The 21,399-nt window shown below is 43.6% G+C and overlaps 1 protein-coding gene and 1 long non-coding RNA gene across 9 annotated transcripts; both read left to right on the top strand.

The window, feature by feature from the left end:
• The first annotated feature begins 847 nt into the window (after positions 1–847).
• Positions 848–20,375, top strand: xpo1b (exportin 1 (CRM1 homolog, yeast) b). Of its 8 annotated transcripts, none has more exons than XM_084667215.1 (25): positions 848–964; positions 3,503–3,634; positions 4,064–4,165; positions 6,831–6,903; positions 8,622–8,683; positions 8,925–8,969; positions 9,385–9,566; positions 9,670–9,718; positions 9,842–9,961; positions 10,192–10,320; positions 10,564–10,722; positions 11,567–11,764; positions 12,019–12,157; positions 12,397–12,578; positions 13,156–13,312; positions 13,499–13,662; positions 13,776–13,910; positions 14,257–14,440; positions 15,236–15,342; positions 16,762–16,956; positions 17,202–17,370; positions 17,471–17,605; positions 17,802–17,961; positions 18,218–18,314; positions 18,900–20,375. In XM_084667215.1, exons 2-25 carry the CDS (start codon positions 3,509–3,511, stop codon positions 19,044–19,046), a joined length of 3,216 nt encoding a protein of 1,071 aa, XP_084523341.1. In that variant the 5' UTR covers positions 848–964; positions 3,503–3,508; the 3' UTR covers positions 19,047–20,375. The 8 variants fall into 8 exon arrangements, with proteins under 8 accessions (XP_084523341.1, XP_084523340.1, XP_084523343.1 ...); XM_084667214.1 differs by having other exon boundaries at positions 862–1,242; XM_084667217.1 differs by lacking the exon at positions 848–964 and adding an exon at positions 1,409–1,427.
• Positions 4,584–5,104, top strand: LOC146268082 (uncharacterized). The gene is made up of 2 exons (XR_014724678.1): positions 4,584–4,708; positions 5,035–5,104. It is a non-coding gene; the product is annotated as an uncharacterized LOC146268082 (long non-coding RNA).
• Positions 20,376–21,399: the final 1,024 nt, after the last annotated feature.

The raw sequence follows: 21,399 nt of genomic DNA, 5'->3' as shown, positions 1-21,399 counted from the left end.
CCTAGATGACTTTACTAGCTGGCTTGTCCATAGACTTGCACTAAATCCAGTATTTTTCCATCAAGTGGCGCGCTGAGTCACGTGGTTTGTGAAAAAAAACCGATGTCATCTTCGCATCTCTGGCCTCAAGCAGCTGCAATATTATATATTTGCACTTTATTTGAGCAATTTCACAATAGTTCATTTATTTCTGAATATGTTGTTAACATTTAATGGCTATGTCGTCCACATTATATGCAAGTACGTTTTCTTCGGGTCGTTGTTTAACCTCGTGCCATTGACGAACCATGTAACCACTCCCACCCCTGGCTGGTGGAAAATTACCAGCTTACAAGCAACAGCCAAGCGAATGGTGAAAGTGTCTTTTATCCTTCATTAATTGATATGCAGTGATAAAACATGTACATTGCACTGAATCAAATTACATGCCTTTAAATATGAGGGTGAGTTGTTCGATACAAACAATATCTGACTAACATTCAAACTACAATTGTGGACCTAAATCGCCTTATCATGGCCAACGCAATGGACATAAAACCAACTGTTGAACAGTCGGAGACGGCTATTAGTTGATTTTAACATAAGTACGAACTGTCAAGTCCATTTGCCAGTTACCACTCTTCGTAGATGCATCGAGAAGTCCATTCTGCACGAAATCCGCCCTCTTTTTCTGACCACGGGTGGAGTGAGCGCGTGGGTGCCTGAGTGAATTGAAGTAAACGGACAGCTAAAATGTCCAATAAGATGTTGTAAAGAAACATCGTAATACACTTATCACCAATCAGAGTATAACGTGGGCGTAACGTCAGTACAAACTTTCCGCGGCGCCATCGGCTGAAAACTAAACCGAGATGGAATCTCCCAGTCTGAACCGGTTTCAACCGGTTACGAGTTAGTTGCTTGAGAGAGGAGAAGAGGCGCAGGCACACCATCTCTCATACCGCCCCGCTGCAAAATTATTCAAGTAAAGAAATTATTTGTGAATCAAGGTTTATTTTCTTTTGTAACATGAATTGGAGTGACATATTACTTAGCGTGCCGTAATAATAGTTTTTGGAATCCACATCAGTGGTCCTTATCAGCCAGCCATCAATACCCATTCTGGAATTGGAGCTAGCCAGCGTTGCAGAACTAGACTGTTTCTTTTTTGCTAAGTGACAGTGATACAAAATATAGCCTGATAACGTAAGATTCTCAGGCAGAAAAGCCACTCTTCTTTCCAACAGAGGCTTGGAGTTTTTGGTAGGTAACTGGATTGTAAAAGTAGTTATTTTCTAGGTTATCTTGATACTTGCTTAAATGCCAACATTTGATATGGGTTTGCATTAGACAGCTTTAGTAGTTGAGAAGTCAAGATTAAGTCTTTTTGGACTCACTTTGGAATTAATCTTTCTAAGGAGGGCAACAGTGCCTAAACGTTGCTGTAGGTAAGTAGCCATATTTTATTATGGCACGCCAGTATTGTAAACAGTGATAGTGATGTGTGACCAAACTCTGGACTGGTGAATGTGATGATGGTCAAAAGGCGCTGCAGTTCAAGGAGCTGGCAAGCTATCATGCTGAGTGTGTCATTGCCTCTCCCACTTCAACAGCCGCCACCACATAGGTATTGCGCGTGCGCTTGATGAGTAGTCAGTAAGCGTCTATAGATAACTTTATACCTACGAATTACACATGTATTAAAGAATTAAACGTTACATAGTTTTCAATTGTGCAAATTTCATCTAGCTTGCAACAGTTTTATCTTTTCAGTTAATAAGCACGAGCGATTCGTAAGGAGGGACTGGAAAGGGGATGCAACCAGGAGCTAGTGTGGTAGTCATAGTAGCATTCAGGTTAGCTAGCTAGCGACCACAGATCACACTGAACCTCGTCAACTCATGAACCATTCAGCAAGTAAGCAAACCACATATGGTATTCACTGCAGCGGCAGTAGCTAACTGTTTAATGCCGCCAACTTAAAGATCATGCTTAATTGGTTGCTCTAGCTAGTTAGACTAGGTCTAGTTAAATGTGGAGTGAAACGTGTGACAGAAATGTCCGGTATGTACTGTAGTGCTACATAGCGGGGTACTGTACTGTACACTAGCTAGGGTTCATGGGCCCATTCAGAAAGCTATCCAGCCAGTCAAATGACAGGCACCCTATATTAAAATGTTGTTGGCCCTGTTTGTTTGTTTGTTTGTTGCTAGCTAACATTTACTAAAATACTTAAAGAAATGCCTTGTGAATGTGTGACAATGTTACCACCCACCTGTTATGGAAATAATTTAGCCGTTGTCTGTACTGTAGCTTGCAACCAAATCCAAATATACCGTTAGCTTAAGAGTTATATGGTTCTTGCTGCTAAGTAGAAGTTCATTCTTGTTAGTATTTGATGCAGAGATGTGTTCAGCGACAGAAGTCTCGTCTTGTCAGTTTCAGATGTAAACAAAGTGACGTCGTTAAAGTTTCTTTACCACGTGGTATGTGTTCAGCAGACAAAATTTATGTAAGACATAGTATTACATAACTAGAGCAACGTAACTATTAGCCCAAAACACAGCTTATTTGAACAATTTAGCCCTTTATTATGAGCCAGTCGTTGATTTAAGTTAACTTGTTAATAGAATAGAATACAACTTTATTGTCCATCCAGAATGGACCTTTTTCTTTGGCATCACCTTCCAATGAAAAAGTTCATATACAAAAACATTCATAATTTACAAAATGTATTCTACATTTATTCTACCTAATAGCTAAAACCTTAAAGGTTAAATATTCACTAACTCGAGACTAACCGTTCTTTTTCATAGTTTATTTTGTGTTTAGTAGTCCAACAGCTCAAGAAACAAGTTTGTGTTTGAATACGTTGTCTTGATGATAGGTATTCTGAAATATCAATCAGAGGGAAGCTTCGCTAACCGAGTAAGTTGATCATGGGAAGGGTTGCCAACAACAACCAGTCCCTTCTCTTTTGGTGGCTTTGTGTAACTGACCACTCAAATGTGCCTTTGGTCAACCAGTTATTTTGCTGGTTGTGTTTATAATACTGGCCAGTTTGTAGACTGCTGTAGCAGTTTGTCAATTTGTTTCCCAACTCCCTTGGTATTTTGACTGCTACACCACCTCCACTGTTTGGTTGTTCAGAAAGAGTGATTTAGACATTGGCAAGTGGTTGCCATAGTTGATCAGCTCCTTTGTTTTTCCCACATTGATGTGTAGGAATCTTGACTGGCACAATTTTTTCAAGTTTGTTGCCGTGGTTAGAAAGCTGTAGGTCGGTAATAAGGTGGTAAATTCTTTGGACCTTATGACAGGTAGAATAAAATATATTCAACCGAAGGGTTGAGGTTTGAGTCCACTTTGCGTATTGTTGCTTACCCAAAATGGCGGGAGGGTCTGGGGAAGCAGGTTAGAGGTTGGTCAGCTGCATGGGATTGTGTGCCCAAATGCTCAATTCACATGACTGCCTGTCAAATGTTTTGTGTGCCCTCTCAACTCCACCTCCTTGTCGTTGCAGATCTCTATGCCAGCAATTATGACAATGTTAGCAGACCATGCAGCACAACAGCTGCTGGACTTCAACCAGAAACTGGATATCAACTTACTGGATAATGTAGTTAACTGTCTGTATCATGGTGTGGGACCACAGGTAAGTGTTGGCATCTTTGGTACTGTAGATGGAAAGCATCATGTTTAAAGAGTTGAGGCAAATGGAGGTTGCATATTTGAAGTTGTTTACTTGCAAGCACATCACATAAGAAAATATGAGAAAGTAAGCCTGGTGTAAAGTGCTGTCTGAAGTGGTTACGTGTTATGCACAGAATGATGTCCATGAAATGCCTTATTTTCACAAGAATTTCAACTGCCGTTCTTGGAAGGGTTGGCATAAAAAAAAAAAAAAACTTAAACTTTACACAATTTGAAAATATGCTCTTTGGTGAGAATCCAGTAAATCCCAACACGTGGAAAAATGCATTAGACTGTTTATGCATCTGCTGTGTTAAGTGTTTTTTTGTTGGTTTAGTAGAGGAATGCAGTACACTTTTAATCTTATGTCATGCAATCTCTTACGTTACAGCAAAGAATGGCACAAGAGGTTCTGACTCATTTGAAAGAGCATCCTGATGCGTGGACGAGAGTGGACACCATACTGGAGTTCTCCCAGAACATGAACACCAAAGTAAGCCAGATCCTGGACACACTGCTGAAGGAAATCACATCTCTGTACTTTGAGGAAGAGCTGCTATGAATCTTTTTTTATCAGCCACAATTTGCTAAAACAGTCATACACACCATGATGTGGATCTGCCTGTTGAGCCCTGTCAGTTTTCCCAATAACTAACGACAGGATTTAATTTAATGTAGTAGAGGGATGGTGACTTGCAACTTAGAATTCAGCTGCTGGTTGATGTTCATTGTATGCCAAATAGCCTCCTTTATGAATCCCTTAGCTACAAACATTTATTATAAAGGAATAATCGATATGGTAATAAAAACAACATCAAGCCCATTAAATTGGAAGATGGAACACTTACCATTCTTCTTAAACCTATATAATCTGTTTCAGTTCTACTGTGGCTAGGTACCAAGTGGCCACCATAGACTTCCAAATGGATCCACAGTGATTTAGACCTGCTCCCAGCCCTTAAGACTTCCTTGTTCCCTGAATACCTTTCAGCTGAAAAGTCTTGAGCCTTCCACAATCCCTACAGTGAAAACCTAAGTATGCTGCTCGTGGTGCGCTCCCCCAGCCCTAGCTAGTCTGCTGGTGCTGAATACCATGAGCCAAGTGAACATAGCCATCTCAGGACGGTGTCCAGTTTTTTTTTTACTACGACAAATATAGAACATTGATAGAAGGAATCTTATCCAGTATTTTGATGCTCGTATTTAGAGTACGTATGTATGTACTTTAATCTAGAAAAGTGCAATGCATTCTAAGACTTCCTCAAAGTGCCGGTAGCGTTTGCCTTGTTCTTTTTGGCTTGCCTGTAAGATTGCTCTTAACACTGACATTCATTACTAATGTCTGGGTTGATCTATCAACAGTATTTGTAGTTTCAAATTCGTAACTTGCCACAATGAGGGCATTAGAGGAAAAGAAAGGAAACAGAAAAGGTAAACACCTCTTGAATTTGTCTAAATTCTGCATTCACCTATTTCATTTGCTGAGAAACAATAAATAAATAAATAAACAGTGCATAACTTAAAGAAGCACTTGTGAACATTGGGCTTTCATAATTATTTTACTTAATTTTCTTTGTGAAGAAATTGAATTAATTCAAGTTGTGACTATTTGATATTAATCACAATGTTCCATTATGTTGATTGCTTGTAATAGGAAGAAAAGGGGTGTGTCATCCTGTGCACCTTGACACAGCTAGGCTTTGACGGCAGGCCTCCACAAGGTCTACCCTTTTGATTCCCTTTGACTGAATTCTGTTCATCCGTTTCTATTGCATCTATTTCATTGGACAGGGTGCAGACTGCAGTCAGTAGGCTCCATTGTAGCGAGGTGTAGTGACGGATGCCAGTAATTTCACCTGTAGGGATCATGGCTCCCTCCCTATCTTATCGTCTCTTCCCCTTTCTTCCACTCTGACCTGATCTCCTCGCCATCCTCAAGACCTTGCAATTAGGTGCTGGTAGCAGCTATGACGACAGAGTTGCAAGGTCTTGCAGTGTCACTTTCTTTCCTCCTTTGGCCTTCTTTGTGTTCTTTCTGTGTCCTCCGTGGGAATTAAAGGTGCAACAAAAAAGGTTCCCAAAGGGTTTGATAACAGATGGACGATGGCTGTTATTGGTGTGTAGTTCAATTACTCAGTCAGGGTAGTTCACCTTTAATGCCTCATCCCCATCCCAAACCATTGTCTGCACATTACCAACCCCCTACCCTTACTCTCCCCTGCCTTTTGACACATGCACTTTCTAATGCATCTCATTTGTTATTTTGGACCTGTTGATGATCCCTACAGTTGAAACACTGTTGATCCAAATAACATTAGATCAATAACAATTAAACTAACTTGTAAAAATGTTCTTTTTCTTCTTGCTTGAGTTAATAAAACCTAGGGATGGCTATAGGACCCAAAACGTTTATACCTGTGGTTGGTCTTGCTGTTCCTTATAAGACACACCAGTTCAAGGTGAAAACAGAACTTTTTGTGGGTGGGGTGGGGTGTAGTCGTTTAGAAACATTACTCGCACTCTGTAAAATACTCTCATCTTCATTTATCGGAAAGTATGCCTGAAACATAAGCCGAGTCGTTGCAAAACAATTATGACTGGGGCCATTGTTCCAGTTTGAGGAGGTCCTCTTCATTTTACTATTGTCCAGCACCTTGTGAAAGGTGTTGCACACGCATACACAAGTCTTTGTATTCGAGGTCAAACATATAGTCCAAATTTAGTTATTCACCGAAATCCTTAATGGCCCAATTTTCACTATTCCATCAAATGTATCTATTCATTTCAGGCCAGTAGACTTGGAGTAGCCTTTAAATGGTGAAACCCTACAGGCTTGCTTTGACACTTCTCCACTGTCTTTCACTGTCTGGTGTGATGCTGGGAGAAACAGCAGGACTTCTACAGGGTTTCAACCTAATGTTGGCGTCTAGAAACCAAATGAATATCCAACTGAGTGTTTGCATACAAAACATCTGCATGACAAGGTCCAATTCAAGTATTATCTACTGTAACAGGCAGGCACAATTCAGAGCAATTTTTTAATATTTTATTTCTAAAAGTGCATTTTTGTTTTGTTCTAATGCACAGCTTGTTGTTGATGTTCACTTTTCATGTATCGACATCCATCACTTACGTTATTCTCTTTTTACATATTCCAGTACTATGCTCTGCAGATTCTGGAAACGGTTATCAAAACAAGATGGAAGATTCTGCCTAGAAATCAGTGTGAAGGTAAGTTGGAATGACACCACCTGTATGGTCTCTTCTCCCTTCTTAGCTCCGCTCCTTACTCAAATCCACCACACTCCTGACTTAAAACAGGGTAGCAAACACTAGCGTTATTTGTAATGGTAACCATCATCTCCGTCGCCTTGTCTGACAGAGGCTGTCCATACATGCTCAGGCTCCCCTATTGTGTTTGACAATCTAGACGCTTAGTGTGGCAAGGACACTCTGGCTCTCTAGATCTGGCGTGCTCTCCCGACGTCCTGTTGCCAAGTTGTATTCCCACAAAGCATGACATTTTTTTCTCTGCTTGGCTGCATTGTGTAGACCACTGTATAAAGGCTGGAGTCTGTGTTCTGGCAGAAAGACAAAAAAAACACACTAGCTACTGCTTTAGAACTGGCTGTTTTCGTCTGCCTGCCCTGTTTACCTTTGTAAACAGTATTCAAGGAAAAAGGCCATATAAGCAAGCAAAAACTGTTAATCTTGGTTGATTAAGAGTATTGATAATTTTCTGTATTGTTTACAGAAGATGAGTATGTGATTCTGTGTCTTCCACTCCTACTTCTGCATGGTCCACCCAGCCTGTCAACCACATGGGAATAGTATTTTGATCATGTCGATAAGATAAAAAATATAATTACATTGTTTTTAGAGGTCAATGATTTTGTTTTTATTATTTATTTCCCTGAGTGTTTTTGGTTAATGGATCTCCGATGGAAAGTGAGCAAAATGCATCTGAGACAATAACCATTTGGAGGCTGTCAGCTGTCTTTCCCCCTCCCTTTACTGACTACTCTGCTCTTTGCTCCCACCTGCTGGTCCACATTTATATTCACAGAACAATGTATTGAGAAAAGGAGATTTAGTTACTGACACAATGGAACAGAAGCAACAAAATGGGATTAAATACAATCTTAAGTTTATTTGCTGCTTTCAATCATAAAACATCAAAATACATGAATCTATTTGCCAAATATCTGATCAATGGAAGTAGAATTGGCGGTAATCACAATTTTAGTAATTTAAATGATTCTCTAGATTTTTTTCAATTTTTTGTAATCTTTTTTTTTTACCCAACCAATTATTCTCAAATTTTCTTTTTCTCGTTGACCTAAGACTTCCCCACTTCTGACCGTAGATGCCTGACTTTTGTCCAAGTGGCAAACCCAGTGCAGGGCGACTGGCAAGTATGTCTTTTCCCCCTTGTGTCAGAATTGCGCCTTGCTTCCGGGTCTGTCCACTACAACCCAACCGCACATACATTTACAGTGAAGTACAGTAGAAAGCACTGTTGAGAGAATGCTATATGTGCTCTCCATGTTCAGTCAACATAGAGCTGTGAATTGTGTGTTTGGAAACAAATGGATGCATACGGCCAAATGTAACTAGCACAGAGATATTACTGTCTGGGCTGTGCTGCAGTCAACAACAATTGAAATATCTCAGTGGAAGTTACATCTGCTTACAATACTGATCCATATGCTGACAAACTGGCCAAACAGGAGTTGTACCTCTATTAAGGACACTTCTTTTGTGTTTTTTCTTTCATCGTTCACATTCAGCAGCCCTCCAGTTTAAATCAAATCAGGTAGTTGAACAGCTGCAGTACAGAGATGCATGACAGCAAGCCGACTCTGGCAGAGTCTGAAAAGATGTTGTTTAGAATCCCGCAGCACGACAAACTCTCACAATCCATTCCTGTTGGTTCTGCTTGCTTGCAGGGATCAAAAAGTATGTTGTTGGTCTTATAATCAAGACATCGTCGGACGCCACAAATGTTGAGGTGAGTCAATTTAGGATAGTGGGGTTTGGCAACGTTGGCCTATTTGTGAAAATGTTTAGAATTGATTTTGATACAGTCAGCATTCAAACATTAACCGACTCCTCTTTGGGACTTTGGTTCTCACTGTAAGTGACTAAGTTAGGTCCATGTATTATGCAAGCGTCATCAGCACCATGTGACATTGGTATTAAGGATTACTGTATGGTAAACTGTTTTTTTTGGTGTATTTCTTTTCTTCCAGAAAGAGAAAGTATACATTGGAAAGCTGAACATGATTCTTGTTCAGGTAAGATGTGTGTCTGCATATATGCATGCATTGGTATGACATAATGTTGTTCTCTCTAGACTGAATTGGGAGTCATTGAGTCAGTGTGTTGTTCTTCCTGACGTGCTAAGGGTAAGAGTGGTCTAGATGTGTGAGAGGAGTATTTGAGTGAGTGTATGTGTGCGTGAGCAAGTGTATGTGTGCGTGACAGTGTGCCTGTGTGTTTCACGGTCTGTCTGATGGAATATAGTTGCATGAATGCCTTTGCCTTAGTCCTGTTGAGAATGAGTCACAGCCTCATTTCGGAGGAAAGTCCTGATGTAAACCCAGTCTGGTCTGGACACAGGCCTTCACACGTACAGTATGTGCGTTCATAAACGTACGGCACTAACATGGTTATCTGTGCATATGCGTCCCATTTCTCCCCCGTTCCCAGATATTGAAACAGGAGTGGCCCAAGCACTGGCCCACCTTCATCAGCGACATCGTGGGGGCCAGCCGCACCAGCGAGAGCCTCTGCCAGAACAACATGATCATCCTCAAGCTGCTCAGCGAGGAGGTGTTTGACTTCTCCAGTGGGCAGATGACCCAGGTCAAGGCCAAGCATCTCAAGGACAGGTGAGCTTGTCAAAGAAGCCCTCCTAAAGCCCCAAAGCTGTGAATGGGCTTCATGAAGCACAACCGTGCCCCGTCTCTAAACTATACCTTCCTCTCCACTTAGCATGTGCAACGAATTCTCCCAGATATTCCAGCTTTGCCAGTTTGTTATGGTACGTTATCCCCATCCCACACCCCCACTACACCCCAGTAAACATGACAAGACGAAAAACACATTTCTCAATTTACACTGTCTGCAAATGTCTATTAACTGTTTTAAATCCGATTGCTTCCAGGAAAATTCCCAGAACGCACCACTGGTCCACGCCACACTGGAGACCCTCCTACGGTTTCTCAACTGGATTCCTCTAGGTTACATATTTGAAACCAAGCTCATCAGCACACTTGTGTATAAGGTAAACCCCAACACACTTAAAGAACTAGACTGGCATGCTCTCGATTTTAGTGGTGCTAAAACATTGAGAGCCTATCTCAGTGGTCATTACTGCATTATATGCTGTTTGTCAAGAGCTTGGGTGCCGAGCATGATATGGACAGGGATCTTGTCCGTAATACAACCAACCATCCATTGTCATTGTTCTCACCCTTACTCTGGACATCATTGACTTCTGTTTCTCCTCTCCAGTTCTTGAACGTGCCCATGTTCCGCAATGTGACACTCAAGTGCCTGACTGAGATTGCCGGCGTGAGCGTCAGCCAGTACGAGGAGCAGTTTGTTACCCTCTTTACCCTCACCATGTGTCAGCTCAAACAGGTGGGCCTGGACTCACACACACACACACACAGAGACACACAGTTAACCAGGAGAAATAAGGTCACACATTTTATGGTTGAACTCAAACAAGGTATACATTCACACACATAAGTATTGACTTGTCGTTGACTTACACACCCTACCAACACCTCTTAAGTTGTGTGTGTGTGTATGTGCATGGGAGGGTATGTGTTCTCCTTCTCATCGCCCCCCCCCCCCCCCCCCCCATGTACCCTCCTCCAGATGCTCCCGTTGAACACCAATATCCGCTTGGCGTACTCCAACGGCAAGGACGATGAGCAGAATTTTATCCAGAACCTCAGCCTGTTCCTCTGCACCTTCCTCAAGGAGCACGGCCAGCTCATCGAGAAGAGGCTGAACCTGCGGGAGACCCTCATGGAGGTGAGCCGTCAGGGAGAGCCGGGGTGAATGGAGGAAGAGCCATGGACGGCTTCACTTCTCAAGTCAAAGGCCCCCCAATCATCTGAAAAAAAAAAACACTTTTGTTCTTTGTTTCGGCCTAAATACAGTAGCTGCAAAGACTCAAGGTGGCTACTTTGTTACAGACAGTATACACTATGCCAATACAGTAGTATGTGGACGTCACTCAGTACAAAGACACCTGCTTTTCAAGTCTCTCATGCCAAAACCATGGGCATTAATATGGTTGGTTCCCACTTTGTTTGAAACTGCTTTTGCTTTTTGGGGAAGGCTTTCCAATATGCAAGAGTTATTAGGGAGGTTGGGACTGATGTTGGATGATTAGACCTAGCTTGCAGATCATTAAATATTGTCTCTGTCACAGTGCAAAACAAACATTTTCTACATACACATGCAGTACACCCAACTGTAAAAAAAAGAAGACAACTTTTAATTGCCCATGGTTTTGGAATGGGATGTCCAATAAGCTCGTATAGGTGTGATGGTCAGGTGTGACATATGTTTGACCATAGAAAGTGCGTGTATGTATAAATACTGTGTGTGTATATACAGCTCTGGAAAACATTTAGATACTTGTCAATGTTGTGAAAACAATCAAGTTAAAGCATTATTACTTTTATTTCCTTTATTCAAGGCTTCATAGATTTTCTTTTCATTCAAACTCGTACAATGTAAATAGTAAAACCAGAGAAACCGTTCATTTTGCAGTGTTTCCTCAACTCATTCCATGGATGTATATACTTTATACCCATCTTAACTGGCCCTCAGTCCCGTCACTGCCTTCATGCCTATCTCATTTCCCCAGGCCCTCCACTACATGCTCCTGGTGTCGGAGGTGGAGGAGACGGAGATCTTCAAGATCTGTCTGGAGTACTGGAACCACCTGGCGGCCGAGCTGTACCGGGAGAGCCCCTTCTCCACCTCCACCTCCCCGCTGCTCTCCGGCAGCCAGCACTTTGACGTGCCCCCCCGGCGACAGCTCTATCTCCCAGTTCTCTCCAAGGTACTGAGAATCGCCTGTCTGCAAGTTTATCACCATTCATGGAAGCAGAGCTTCCTTGTCAAGCGGGGTATTAAAGCCCAGAGCCGGTTGGATGCTCGCTGGAAGGAAGGCAAAATATTGTCACTATGCTTGCGTGTGGTGAAATTCCCTAGTGTGTGTGTGTGTGTGAGTCTGTCAGTGTGTCTGTGTGAGTGTGTGGTTCAATATGCGGAATGTGTGTGCGGGGCTTGACAGCTGTTTATCCCTTGCACCAGGTGCGCCTGCTCATGGTGAGTCGAATGGCCAAACCGGAGGAGGTGTTAGTGGTGGAGAATGACCAAGGGGAGGTGGTCCGAGAGTTCATGAAGGACACAGACTCTATCAACCTCTACAAGAACATGAGGGAGACACTTGGTAAGTGTGTTGGGGTTTGTGTGGGCATGTGTTATATTTGAATTTTAAGAGTTAATCACCCATAGGGACGCAACAGTCTACAAATAGGTCCACCACAGCACAGTAACACTAAACGGAGAGTGTATTCACTTAAATACTCTTGTTACACACACTTTCTCTTGCTCTTTTTCTCTCTCACACACACACACACACACACACACATCAACTGGTGTGTTCTCATCCCCTCCCCCTCTCTCCAGTGTACCTGACCCATCTGGACTACGCCGACACGGAGCGCATCATGACGGAGAAGCTGCACAACCAGGTGAACGGCACCGAGTGGTCGTGGAAGAACCTGAACACGCTGTGCTGGGCCATCGGCTCCATCAGCGGGGCCATGCACGAGGAGGACGAGAAGAGGTTCCTGGTCACCGTCATCAAGGTGCACTCGTCTGCTCGTTCACCCTCTCGGTTTCCATTCATCCATTGGTTGGCGTGTCATTTCGATGACTTGCATACATACTGATATATATTTCAACATTTTGAAATGAGCTTTGAAGGGATTGTGTCTGTATGTGGATAGTTACTGTGCAGCACAGCACCCCCATGTGGTGGTACTTGTCATAGCTGTCAAACAGGTCCCGGGAATAATTGCACAATCATGGACATTATGGGGTTTCCCAGACAGGAATTAAGACTAGACCTAAACTAAGAGGAACATTCAATGAAGATCTCCATATATATATATATATATATATTTTTTTTTTTGTCGTCTAGGTCTTATCTTAATCCATGTCTGGGAAACTGAGCCTATAAAGTCACTCTGGATGGATATGTGTGTGGTCACAAAAAATGGCTGCAGTGTAAATATACAACCCAGCAAACAATGGCACGTTTGATTCATTTTAATTGTAAAGGTCTGAGGCGTTTTTAAGAGTAATAAACCGGTGCAGGGTCAATACCTGGCAAAAGTGTTTTGCGCGGTGCATTCAAACGTCTGACTGGTGTGTGTGTTCTAGGACCTGCTGGGCCTGTGCGAGCAGAAGCGGGGCAAGGACAACAAGGCTATCATCGCCTCCAACATCATGTACATTGTGGGCCAGTACCCTCGCTTCCTGCGCGCACACTGGAAGTTCCTCAAGACGGTCGTCAACAAGCTGTTTGAGTTCATGCACGGTCAGTGACTGGAGGCAGCACAGCTGTCACATTCTAAAGTCTGTGTGTGTGTGTGTGTGTGTGTGTGTGCTGCTGGGGCTTTTCAGACTATTGTGGAAACAACTGTGGCAGGGGTCATTTGAATGGGAGTGTGTGTGTGGACACCGTTGGGCGTGTTCCATCTCACCGTGCTCCTACCCTTGGCAGAGACCCACGACGGTGTGCAGGACATGGCGTGCGACACCTTCATCAAGATCGCCCAGAAGTGCCGGCGTCACTTTGTGCAGGTGCAGGTGGGCGAGGTGATGCCCTTCATCGACGAGATCCTCAACAACATCAACACCATCATCTGCGACCTCCAGCCGCAACAGGTTCGCTCGGGGCTGAAATCTGGAGGGGGGGGGGGGTGACCTCCTAAAACCTTTCAAATACTGTCATCTTTTATCCCTACCCCGACGATAGTCTCCACGCTGTGTGTTTTCAGGTGCACACGTTCTACGAGGCGGTGGGCTACATGATCGGGGCCCAGACGGACCAGGCGGTGCAGGAGCACCTGATAGAGAAGTACATGCTGCTGCCCAACCAGGTGTGGGACAGCATCATCCAGCAGGCCACCAAGGTGAGCCTCAGAATCACCTGGCCACCGCGAGGGAGGAAGGGACACATCAAAATACCACGTTGTTTTGGGATGAGTTGACCTAGCGTGCTATGTGGGATGTGAGTGGTGCGTGTCACTGTCTCAGTCGAGGCACAGCCAGAGAAGTGGAGGAACTCTGACGTGTGTACTACAATTAAGTATTGGCAGAAAGAAATGAATTGAAGATTGTGTATCCTAATCATGGCCCTATTTTTTCCTCTCATTGTAATTTTCAATGGACTAAAGGTGATTTGTGAATGTATTGTCTTCACAAAAGAGCCTGTGAACCTGGTCCTTGAGGATCCGTAACGACCTCTTCCTCCCCCAGAACGTGGACATCCTGAAGGACGCGGAGACAGTGAAGCAGCTGGGCAGCATCCTGAAGACCAACGTGCGCGCCTGCAAGGCGGTGGGCCACCCCTTTGTCATCCAGCTGGGGCGCATCTACCTGGACATGCTCAACGTCTACAAGTGCCTGAGTGAGAACATCTCTGCTGCCATCCAGACCAACGGTGAGGGACGGAAGCTTGGCATGTGTGTTCGGAGAGAGGACGGCCCATGAGTCTTTTGTACGGTGTGTGTGTCTGTGTGTGTGTTGATTGAGTTGGAAAATGTATGGACTTTTTTTTTTCATAATAATAATCAGAATTCAGGCTGACTACTTTTGACTAGTTTAATACTTTGTGTGCGTTTGTAGCTTTGGACAGTGAATGTTGTGTGTGTGTTTAATGCATTACAGCTTGTCTGCTTTTATATGAGAATATACATCTGAGCGTTGTCATAGTGGTGTATATGTGCCTGAGCGTATATGTGCCTGAGCGTATATGTGCCTGAGTGTATATATGCCTGAGTGTATATGTGCCTGAGTGTATATGTGCCTGGGCGTATATGTGCCTGGGCGTATATGTGCCTGGGCGTATATGTGCCTGGGCTTATTTGTGCCTGGGCGTATATGTGCCTGGGCGTATATGTGCCTGAGCGTATATGTGCCTGAGCGTATATGTGCCTGAGCGTATATGTGCCTGAGCGTATATGTGCCTGAGCGTATATGTGCCTGAGCGTATATGTGCCTGAGCGTATATGTGCCTGAGCGTATATGTGCCTGAGCGTATATGTGCCTGAGCGTATATGTGCCTGGGCGTATATGTGCCTGAGCGTATATGTGCCTGGGTGTATATGTGCCTGAGTGTATATGTGCCTGAGCGTATATGTGCCTGAGTGTATATGTGCCTGAGCGTATATGTGCCTGAGCGTATATGACGGGTTTGACACCCGTTTGTTCCTGGTGTCCCCCTTGTGTTCTGCAGGAGAGATGGTCACCAAGCAGCCCCTGATCAGAAGTATGAGGACTGTGAAACGAGAAACGCTGAAACTGATCTCAGGCTGGGTTAGCCGATCAAATGATCCCCAAATGGTGAGATAGTGTTCACAGATGTGACAGAGTATATTTTTACCCCCCCACACACACACACACGCCCCCTCTGGAAATGCAAAGCACCGTGGGTATCAATGAAAAGCAACTTGTCTGCAGATATAGGAAAAATGAGCCTGTTTTATTTTTAGATGGAAAGTTTTTTTTCCGATTGCTTAAGCACAATTTTGAAAACAGGGCTCACTTTGTCAAAACACAACACACGATTCACACAACCAGACACACAAGTATCACAACACATCTTTTTGCAAAATGAAACACTTTCTTCAAAACCAGACAATTATGTATAAAAACCCAATTCTGTCACCGTATGCCACACACATGGGTCATAAAATTAGACTGTTTGAACCAGTTACACACTTTTGTGCACAATTTAAAACAGTTTTAAAGTAACTATTATGATGATATAACCTGCTTGATTTTGTCAGAGATATTGTTACAGTAGAGTACATAAAAGTACATGAATATGTTGACCAAACAACACACTAGAGCAGTACTGCACACTGATGAAAATATGTACTGTATTTCTCCACATTGTCTACATAAAGGTTGCATTTTGTGCAGAAAATCACAACATATTTCAAATTGAATACTGTATAGTAGGCTACATACTGTAAACACAGCAAATACATTTGTGGAGACAAATGAAAGTATTCAGCAAATTAAATACAGTACATTGTTTCAATCGTGGACTGCTGTGAATGTGTACAAAATAAGTACTGATGTAGCGCATATAGTTGGATACATTTTACTGTACTGTACTGTAGACAGTAGAAAAAAGCATTTTTCACCTGTGCTCTTGTCGAAATGTTCAAATTACTGTTGCAACAGTATATCTGCTGAGGTTGGGCTGAACTCTGTCCAGCCTCTCTCAATGTAGAAAGGTGTGTTTGGTGTTTTGCAAAACACTGTGTGTAGCATTTTGCAAATAGTGTGAGACTGAGAATGTGCTCATAGTTGTCCAGATCTGGGCAGCTGTTTTGCTCCTTGAGTGTCAGCTTTCATTAACTGTATGTTATTTTAAAATTCTGTGTCTAAGCAATCGGAAAAAAACTGTTAGACAGTTTTCTATTGTAGTAAGCTGTGAGCCTCCAAAGCAACTCTGAAGTCTACACTAAAATGCTGACATGTAACTGGTAGCAGAGTACTCAAGTCCCAAGAGGGGATATCAAGATTGTTCAATTAATGTTTTATAAAAAAATGTAGTGCACTCCTGAGAAAGATTGAGAAAACGACATACAAAATCTAGGCAAATTCACTAACTGGCAACTTAAGGAAACTTTATTGATGAAGACACAGATTTGACGATGGCCGTTCCCAAGGCTGAGATCAAGCCCGTCCTAAATGATCTGTTGGAATGTTCTGGTCCCACACTGATCCCCTCCTATCCCCATGTTCCAGGTGGGAGAGAACTTTGTCCCTCCGCTGCTGGATGCAGTCCTCATCGACTACCAGCGCAACGTCCCCGCCGCCCGCGAGCCCGAGGTCCTCAGCACCATGGCGACCATCGTCAACAAGCTGGGCGGCCACATCACCGGGGAGATCCCGCAGATCTTTGACGCCGTGTTTGAGTGCACCCTCAACATGATCAACAAAGTGAGTGCTGGGAGGGAGGGATCGTCAAGTTAGCTTTTTCCTCCAAACTCATGCAAGCGGAATCTTCAACTTGGCTTTTTCCTCCAAACTCATGCAAAGGCGCACCAATCGTGCACCGGAACTGGATTTGGAGAATCTGAACAGACAGCTTTTTTGCTCATGATTTGTCCTGTAGCTGAATGTAATCTGAGGGTGTCTCACCTTCATCCCACTAAGGTTATGCCCACCCCTCTCTGTCTCCCCAGGACTTTGAGGAGTACCCTGAGCACAGGACCCACTTTTTCTACCTTCTACAAGCTGTGAACTCCCACTGCTTCCCTGCATTCCTGGCCATCCCACCTTCCCAGTTCAAACTGGTGTTGGACTCCATCATCTGGGCCTTCAAACACACCATGAGGAACGTGGCCGACACAGGTGAGACTCTGAACTTGATAACAATGTAAAAAGCCACGTTTGGGGAGGTTTTATTTGCATGTGATATTCACTGTGTCTCTCACACCCCTCTCCCTCCCAGGTCTGCAGATCCTGTACACGCTGCTCCAGAACGTGGCCCAGGAGGAGGCGGCGGCCCAGAGCTTCTACCAGACCTACTTCTGCGACATCCTCCAGCACATCTTCTCTGTGGTCACAGACACCTCGCACACCGCCGGTGAGTAGGCTCCTCCCCGCCTCTGCAGCCCAGGAAACCCAGCCTCCTCTTCAAGGAGCGTTGCTTCATTTCCACGGTTGATAAGGAAGATAAATAAGTACTGTCGTGTTTCTTTATGTTATTTTATACATACATTTTGACCATACATGCTGCAGTATGAATGTTTGAGTTTGCAAGTGGTGTCCTTGTCCTCCAGGCCTGACGATGCACGCCTCCATCCTGGCCTACATGTTCAACCTGGTGGAGGAGGGCAAGATCAGCACAGCCCTCAACCCCTCCACCCCCGTCACCAACCAGGGCTTCATCCAGGAGTATGTGGCCAACCTGCTCAAAACAGCCTTCCCACACCTACAGGAGTGAGTCTCTGTCTCTGGTCCTCACATGCACCCTCTCAAAGGCCTGGGCGACGCCCCCAATCCAAGATCAATCCTTTTTGTGGCAAGGCGGCAGTGCGCCACCGTACATTTACTGCTAGCTAATTCAAATACCCAGCAGTGTCTGCCTCTTAGAAATGTTTTTAAATTGCTTTTCCCGAACCTCCCCACATGTTTATGTGAAGGTTCACTGGTTTGCACTAAATGTACAAACTATTCTGTCTCTCCCCCCCTGCAGTGCCCAGGTGAAGGTGTTTGTGACGGGGCTGTTCAGTTTAAACCAGGACATTCCTGCCTTCAAAGAGCACCTGAGGGACTTCCTAGTACAGATTAAGGTAAGGGTTTGGAGTTAGCTGTGGGGAAGGATACCTCAGCTCAGTCAGGAGTCTCCTTTTACTTTATCTACGGGCCACCTTAGGCCACCACCCCCCTAAAGTGGGGAAATCAGTAGCTCACCATGATAATCTTTATAAATGGGATTTTACCGACTGTTAGAACCAATGGAATATTTTAAATTCACTGCTGGTATCTTGGAGATTTTTTTAACCATTTTACCATTGGTGAGTACATGAAGTATGAAGTACTGCAAACCCACAAACTGCAGTTACAGGGATGTAACGGGTGTATCAGCTGTATATTAGAAAACCTTGTTTGTGCATTGGGGTTGTGGTGCTCATGAATTGATGCATTGTGTTGGTTTGTGGGAGGGTTCGCTTGTTGTGTATTCTCTGGGAACAGTAGTTGTTATTGCAAGCTGAATGGTAGGTTTGTGTGGTAACAATCCCATACAAGAACATTGGAAGTGTAGGGCAGGGTGTTTAAATCAATGGGGTCATATTAAAGGAAATCAATAGGGTGTTGTGACATTGCATGTGTTATGCCCACGACGCACTGACGGCCCCTTGCTGGCTCCCATCCAGGAGTTTGCTGGCGAGGACACCACAGACCTGTTCCTGGAGGAGCGGGAGGCGTCGCTACGTCAGGCGCAGGAGGAGAAACACAAGCTGCAGATGTCAGTTCCAGGCATCCTGAACCCCCATGAAATCCCAGAGGAGATGTGCGACTGAGCATCGCCCCAACCAAACTGTACAGTCATCCAAACAAAACATCAAACGCAGATCTAAACCCGAACAACCAATCCAAACGCGAGGCTGGAGCGAGGTGGGAATCTCCTTGCTCCACACCAGTGTGTGCATCCCCCATTGGGTTTGTCGACCAAAACAATTTCAATATATGTACAGTAAATGGATACCGCATCACCCTGTGGCTCTTTTTAGTACATGTTTTATATGGCGACTATTGTGTGTGATATCTTTCCAAACTGTTCACCCAATGTTTGGTCTACCCCCGCTCCCCCATATATCCCAAGAGCTGCATGATGAGGGCATATCGACTACATTTGTTTTGTTTTCTCACCCTACTTTTTAGTTTTTCCTCCTTCCAACTCCTGACATATTTGTTAATATATATATATATAATATATACAGTTGTGTATATATAATATACAACTTTTTGTGCAAAAAGGCGTACGTGTCAAAAGTCATCTGCATAGAGGCTTCTAGAACTGGTGTTTTAAAACTGGTGGACAGACGGCAAGCAGTGTTCTAGAAGTGTGTGTTTTGCGTCCGATGCCCTGCTGCAGTCTGGAAGAATGTGAATTGTACGGATTATGAATGAAGTTCTGCAAGACTCTGCTTTGTGTTTAAGATGTTACGGTCGGCATCTTTTGCTCATCAGTTTTGCTTCACTAAAATAAAATTCTAAAAGAAAGCCCACGGCTATTAGTTTGCTGGGCAGGGCGTTTCTGCGTAAACTGAAACGGATTATGTGCATATCATCCCAATTGTATAGCATCTTTAATACTATGGGAACATACTTGTTTTTTTGTATTATTATATTTTTCTTTTTGTGTGTGAGTGTGTGTGTGCTGTCGCGTAGACGACATCAGCGTTTTGTTTTCCTCTAAGAGGATTGTTGCTCATTTGTGAGCCTTCATTAAAATGGACGTTTAAAGAAGTGGTCTAGATATTTATGGGTTCCTGTTGGTTGCATATTTTTAACTACTCCACTTTAACTCAGATGGCTTTAGAGATTTTGAATTATACTAATTTACATTGTTTACCATGCAGTAGTGCTTCAAGACACTACCTTTAGAGCAAATGTAATAAAAAAATAAACTTGGTTTACATTTAATTTTGTATTTTTGCATTTTCACTTTCAAATCAATTAAAATAAATGTCAGGCTTTTAGCCACATACCAAACTGATTGCAAACAATTCTGATTAGGCAAAGAATGTATAAATCTTAAAAACCTAATCTCTAATGGACTGCCCCCTCTCAAGTGTTACATTTGTTGTGAAACTTTTTTGAACTGATTAAAGGTGATAATTTTATAACACAGTCTCTCATTTTTGGTATATCTGCTAGCAAGCTACAGGACGTACAAGCTTTTTGTCATGTTCTCACAAAGAACTTACTGATTAATCAGGTTTGTAAGGAAACATTACCTTTTAGTCAGCAGTAGTGGTACAAAGTGTTTTAGTGTTTGGCTACAACGAAAGCCAGCTAGTTTTCCCAAAGGCCCCTGATTCAAATGAATGCAGAATGGATGGATGAATACTACAGTCATATCCTATGGGGTAGGAGAAACAACTGGGTAGGAGTGGCCCAGTAGTTGCTGGCCTCTTATGTGTTCTGACAAGCTCAATGAAGAAAGTTCCTCACTTCTCTCTAGTGAGGCCAGCACACTGGAGATCTGGGCCAGAGCCAGTGAAGAACACTTATGATCCCAATTGAAATCTAGTGAGACTAGAGTAGCTGATGACAGTTCTCTCGCAACAGCTATTTAATTCGCGTCTGTCAATTTTCCTGTCTTTAACTAAGGTTGGGCATGAGTAAAATGCAAAACAATTCAACTTATCACTGCAAACAGTATTCCATTAAAAGTTAGTGAAACTCTATTACAAGGTAACAAAGATTTCTAATGCAACAACCAACATAAGGCTCTACTTTTTTTCCATGCACATTTTGGAACACATTGGCATTGTGACCAGCGCTCCATGCAGGGGTCATCCATTTTCACTTACAATTCACAAACAAGCGGAGCTGGTTCATGCAGGGGGATGCGAGACCTCGCTCGTCACTAGCAAATCGTCATCGTGCGTCAAGGCACACCTTCCTAATAGGGCGGGGTATATAGCAGTGATCCCGGCACTTGCATTGTTGGTGCGACACAGACGCCCTCGGTTTCCTGCAGCCTCCACCCTTTGTCTGTGTTCTTTTTTCTTCTTTCTCAGGGGGAATGCATTTGCTGCTCTCTGGCCGGATGTCGAGACGGTGTCTCAGGAGAGGGTGTCTCAGTTGGGTGCGGCAGGGAGCCGCTGCGAGCACAACCATATGCCAAATCAAATATTACAATAA

The sequence above is a fragment of the Hypomesus nipponensis genome, chromosome 11, assembly GCF_054491055.1.
Source record: "Hypomesus nipponensis isolate SF chromosome 11, ASM5449105v1, whole genome shotgun sequence".
Classification (NCBI taxonomy): Eukaryota; Metazoa; Chordata; class Actinopteri; order Osmeriformes; family Osmeridae; genus Hypomesus; species Hypomesus nipponensis.
The sequence above is the reverse complement of the archived record's forward strand: the minus strand, read 5'-3'. Positions and strand labels throughout refer to the sequence as shown.

Bases quoted from the DNA above. Each gene is read 5' to 3' on its own strand.
- xpo1b (XM_084667215.1), top strand. From the start codon at position 3,509: ATGCCAGCAATTATGACAATGTTAGCAGACCATGCAGCACAACAGCTG. The intron at 9,719-9,841 runs GTACGTTATCCC...GATTGCTTCCAG, and splicing joins AGCTTTGCCAGTTTGTTATG to GAAAATTCCCAGAACGCACC. The intron at 10,321-10,563 runs GTGGGCCTGGAC...ACCCTCCTCCAG, and splicing joins CCATGTGTCAGCTCAAACAG to ATGCTCCCGTTGAACACCAA.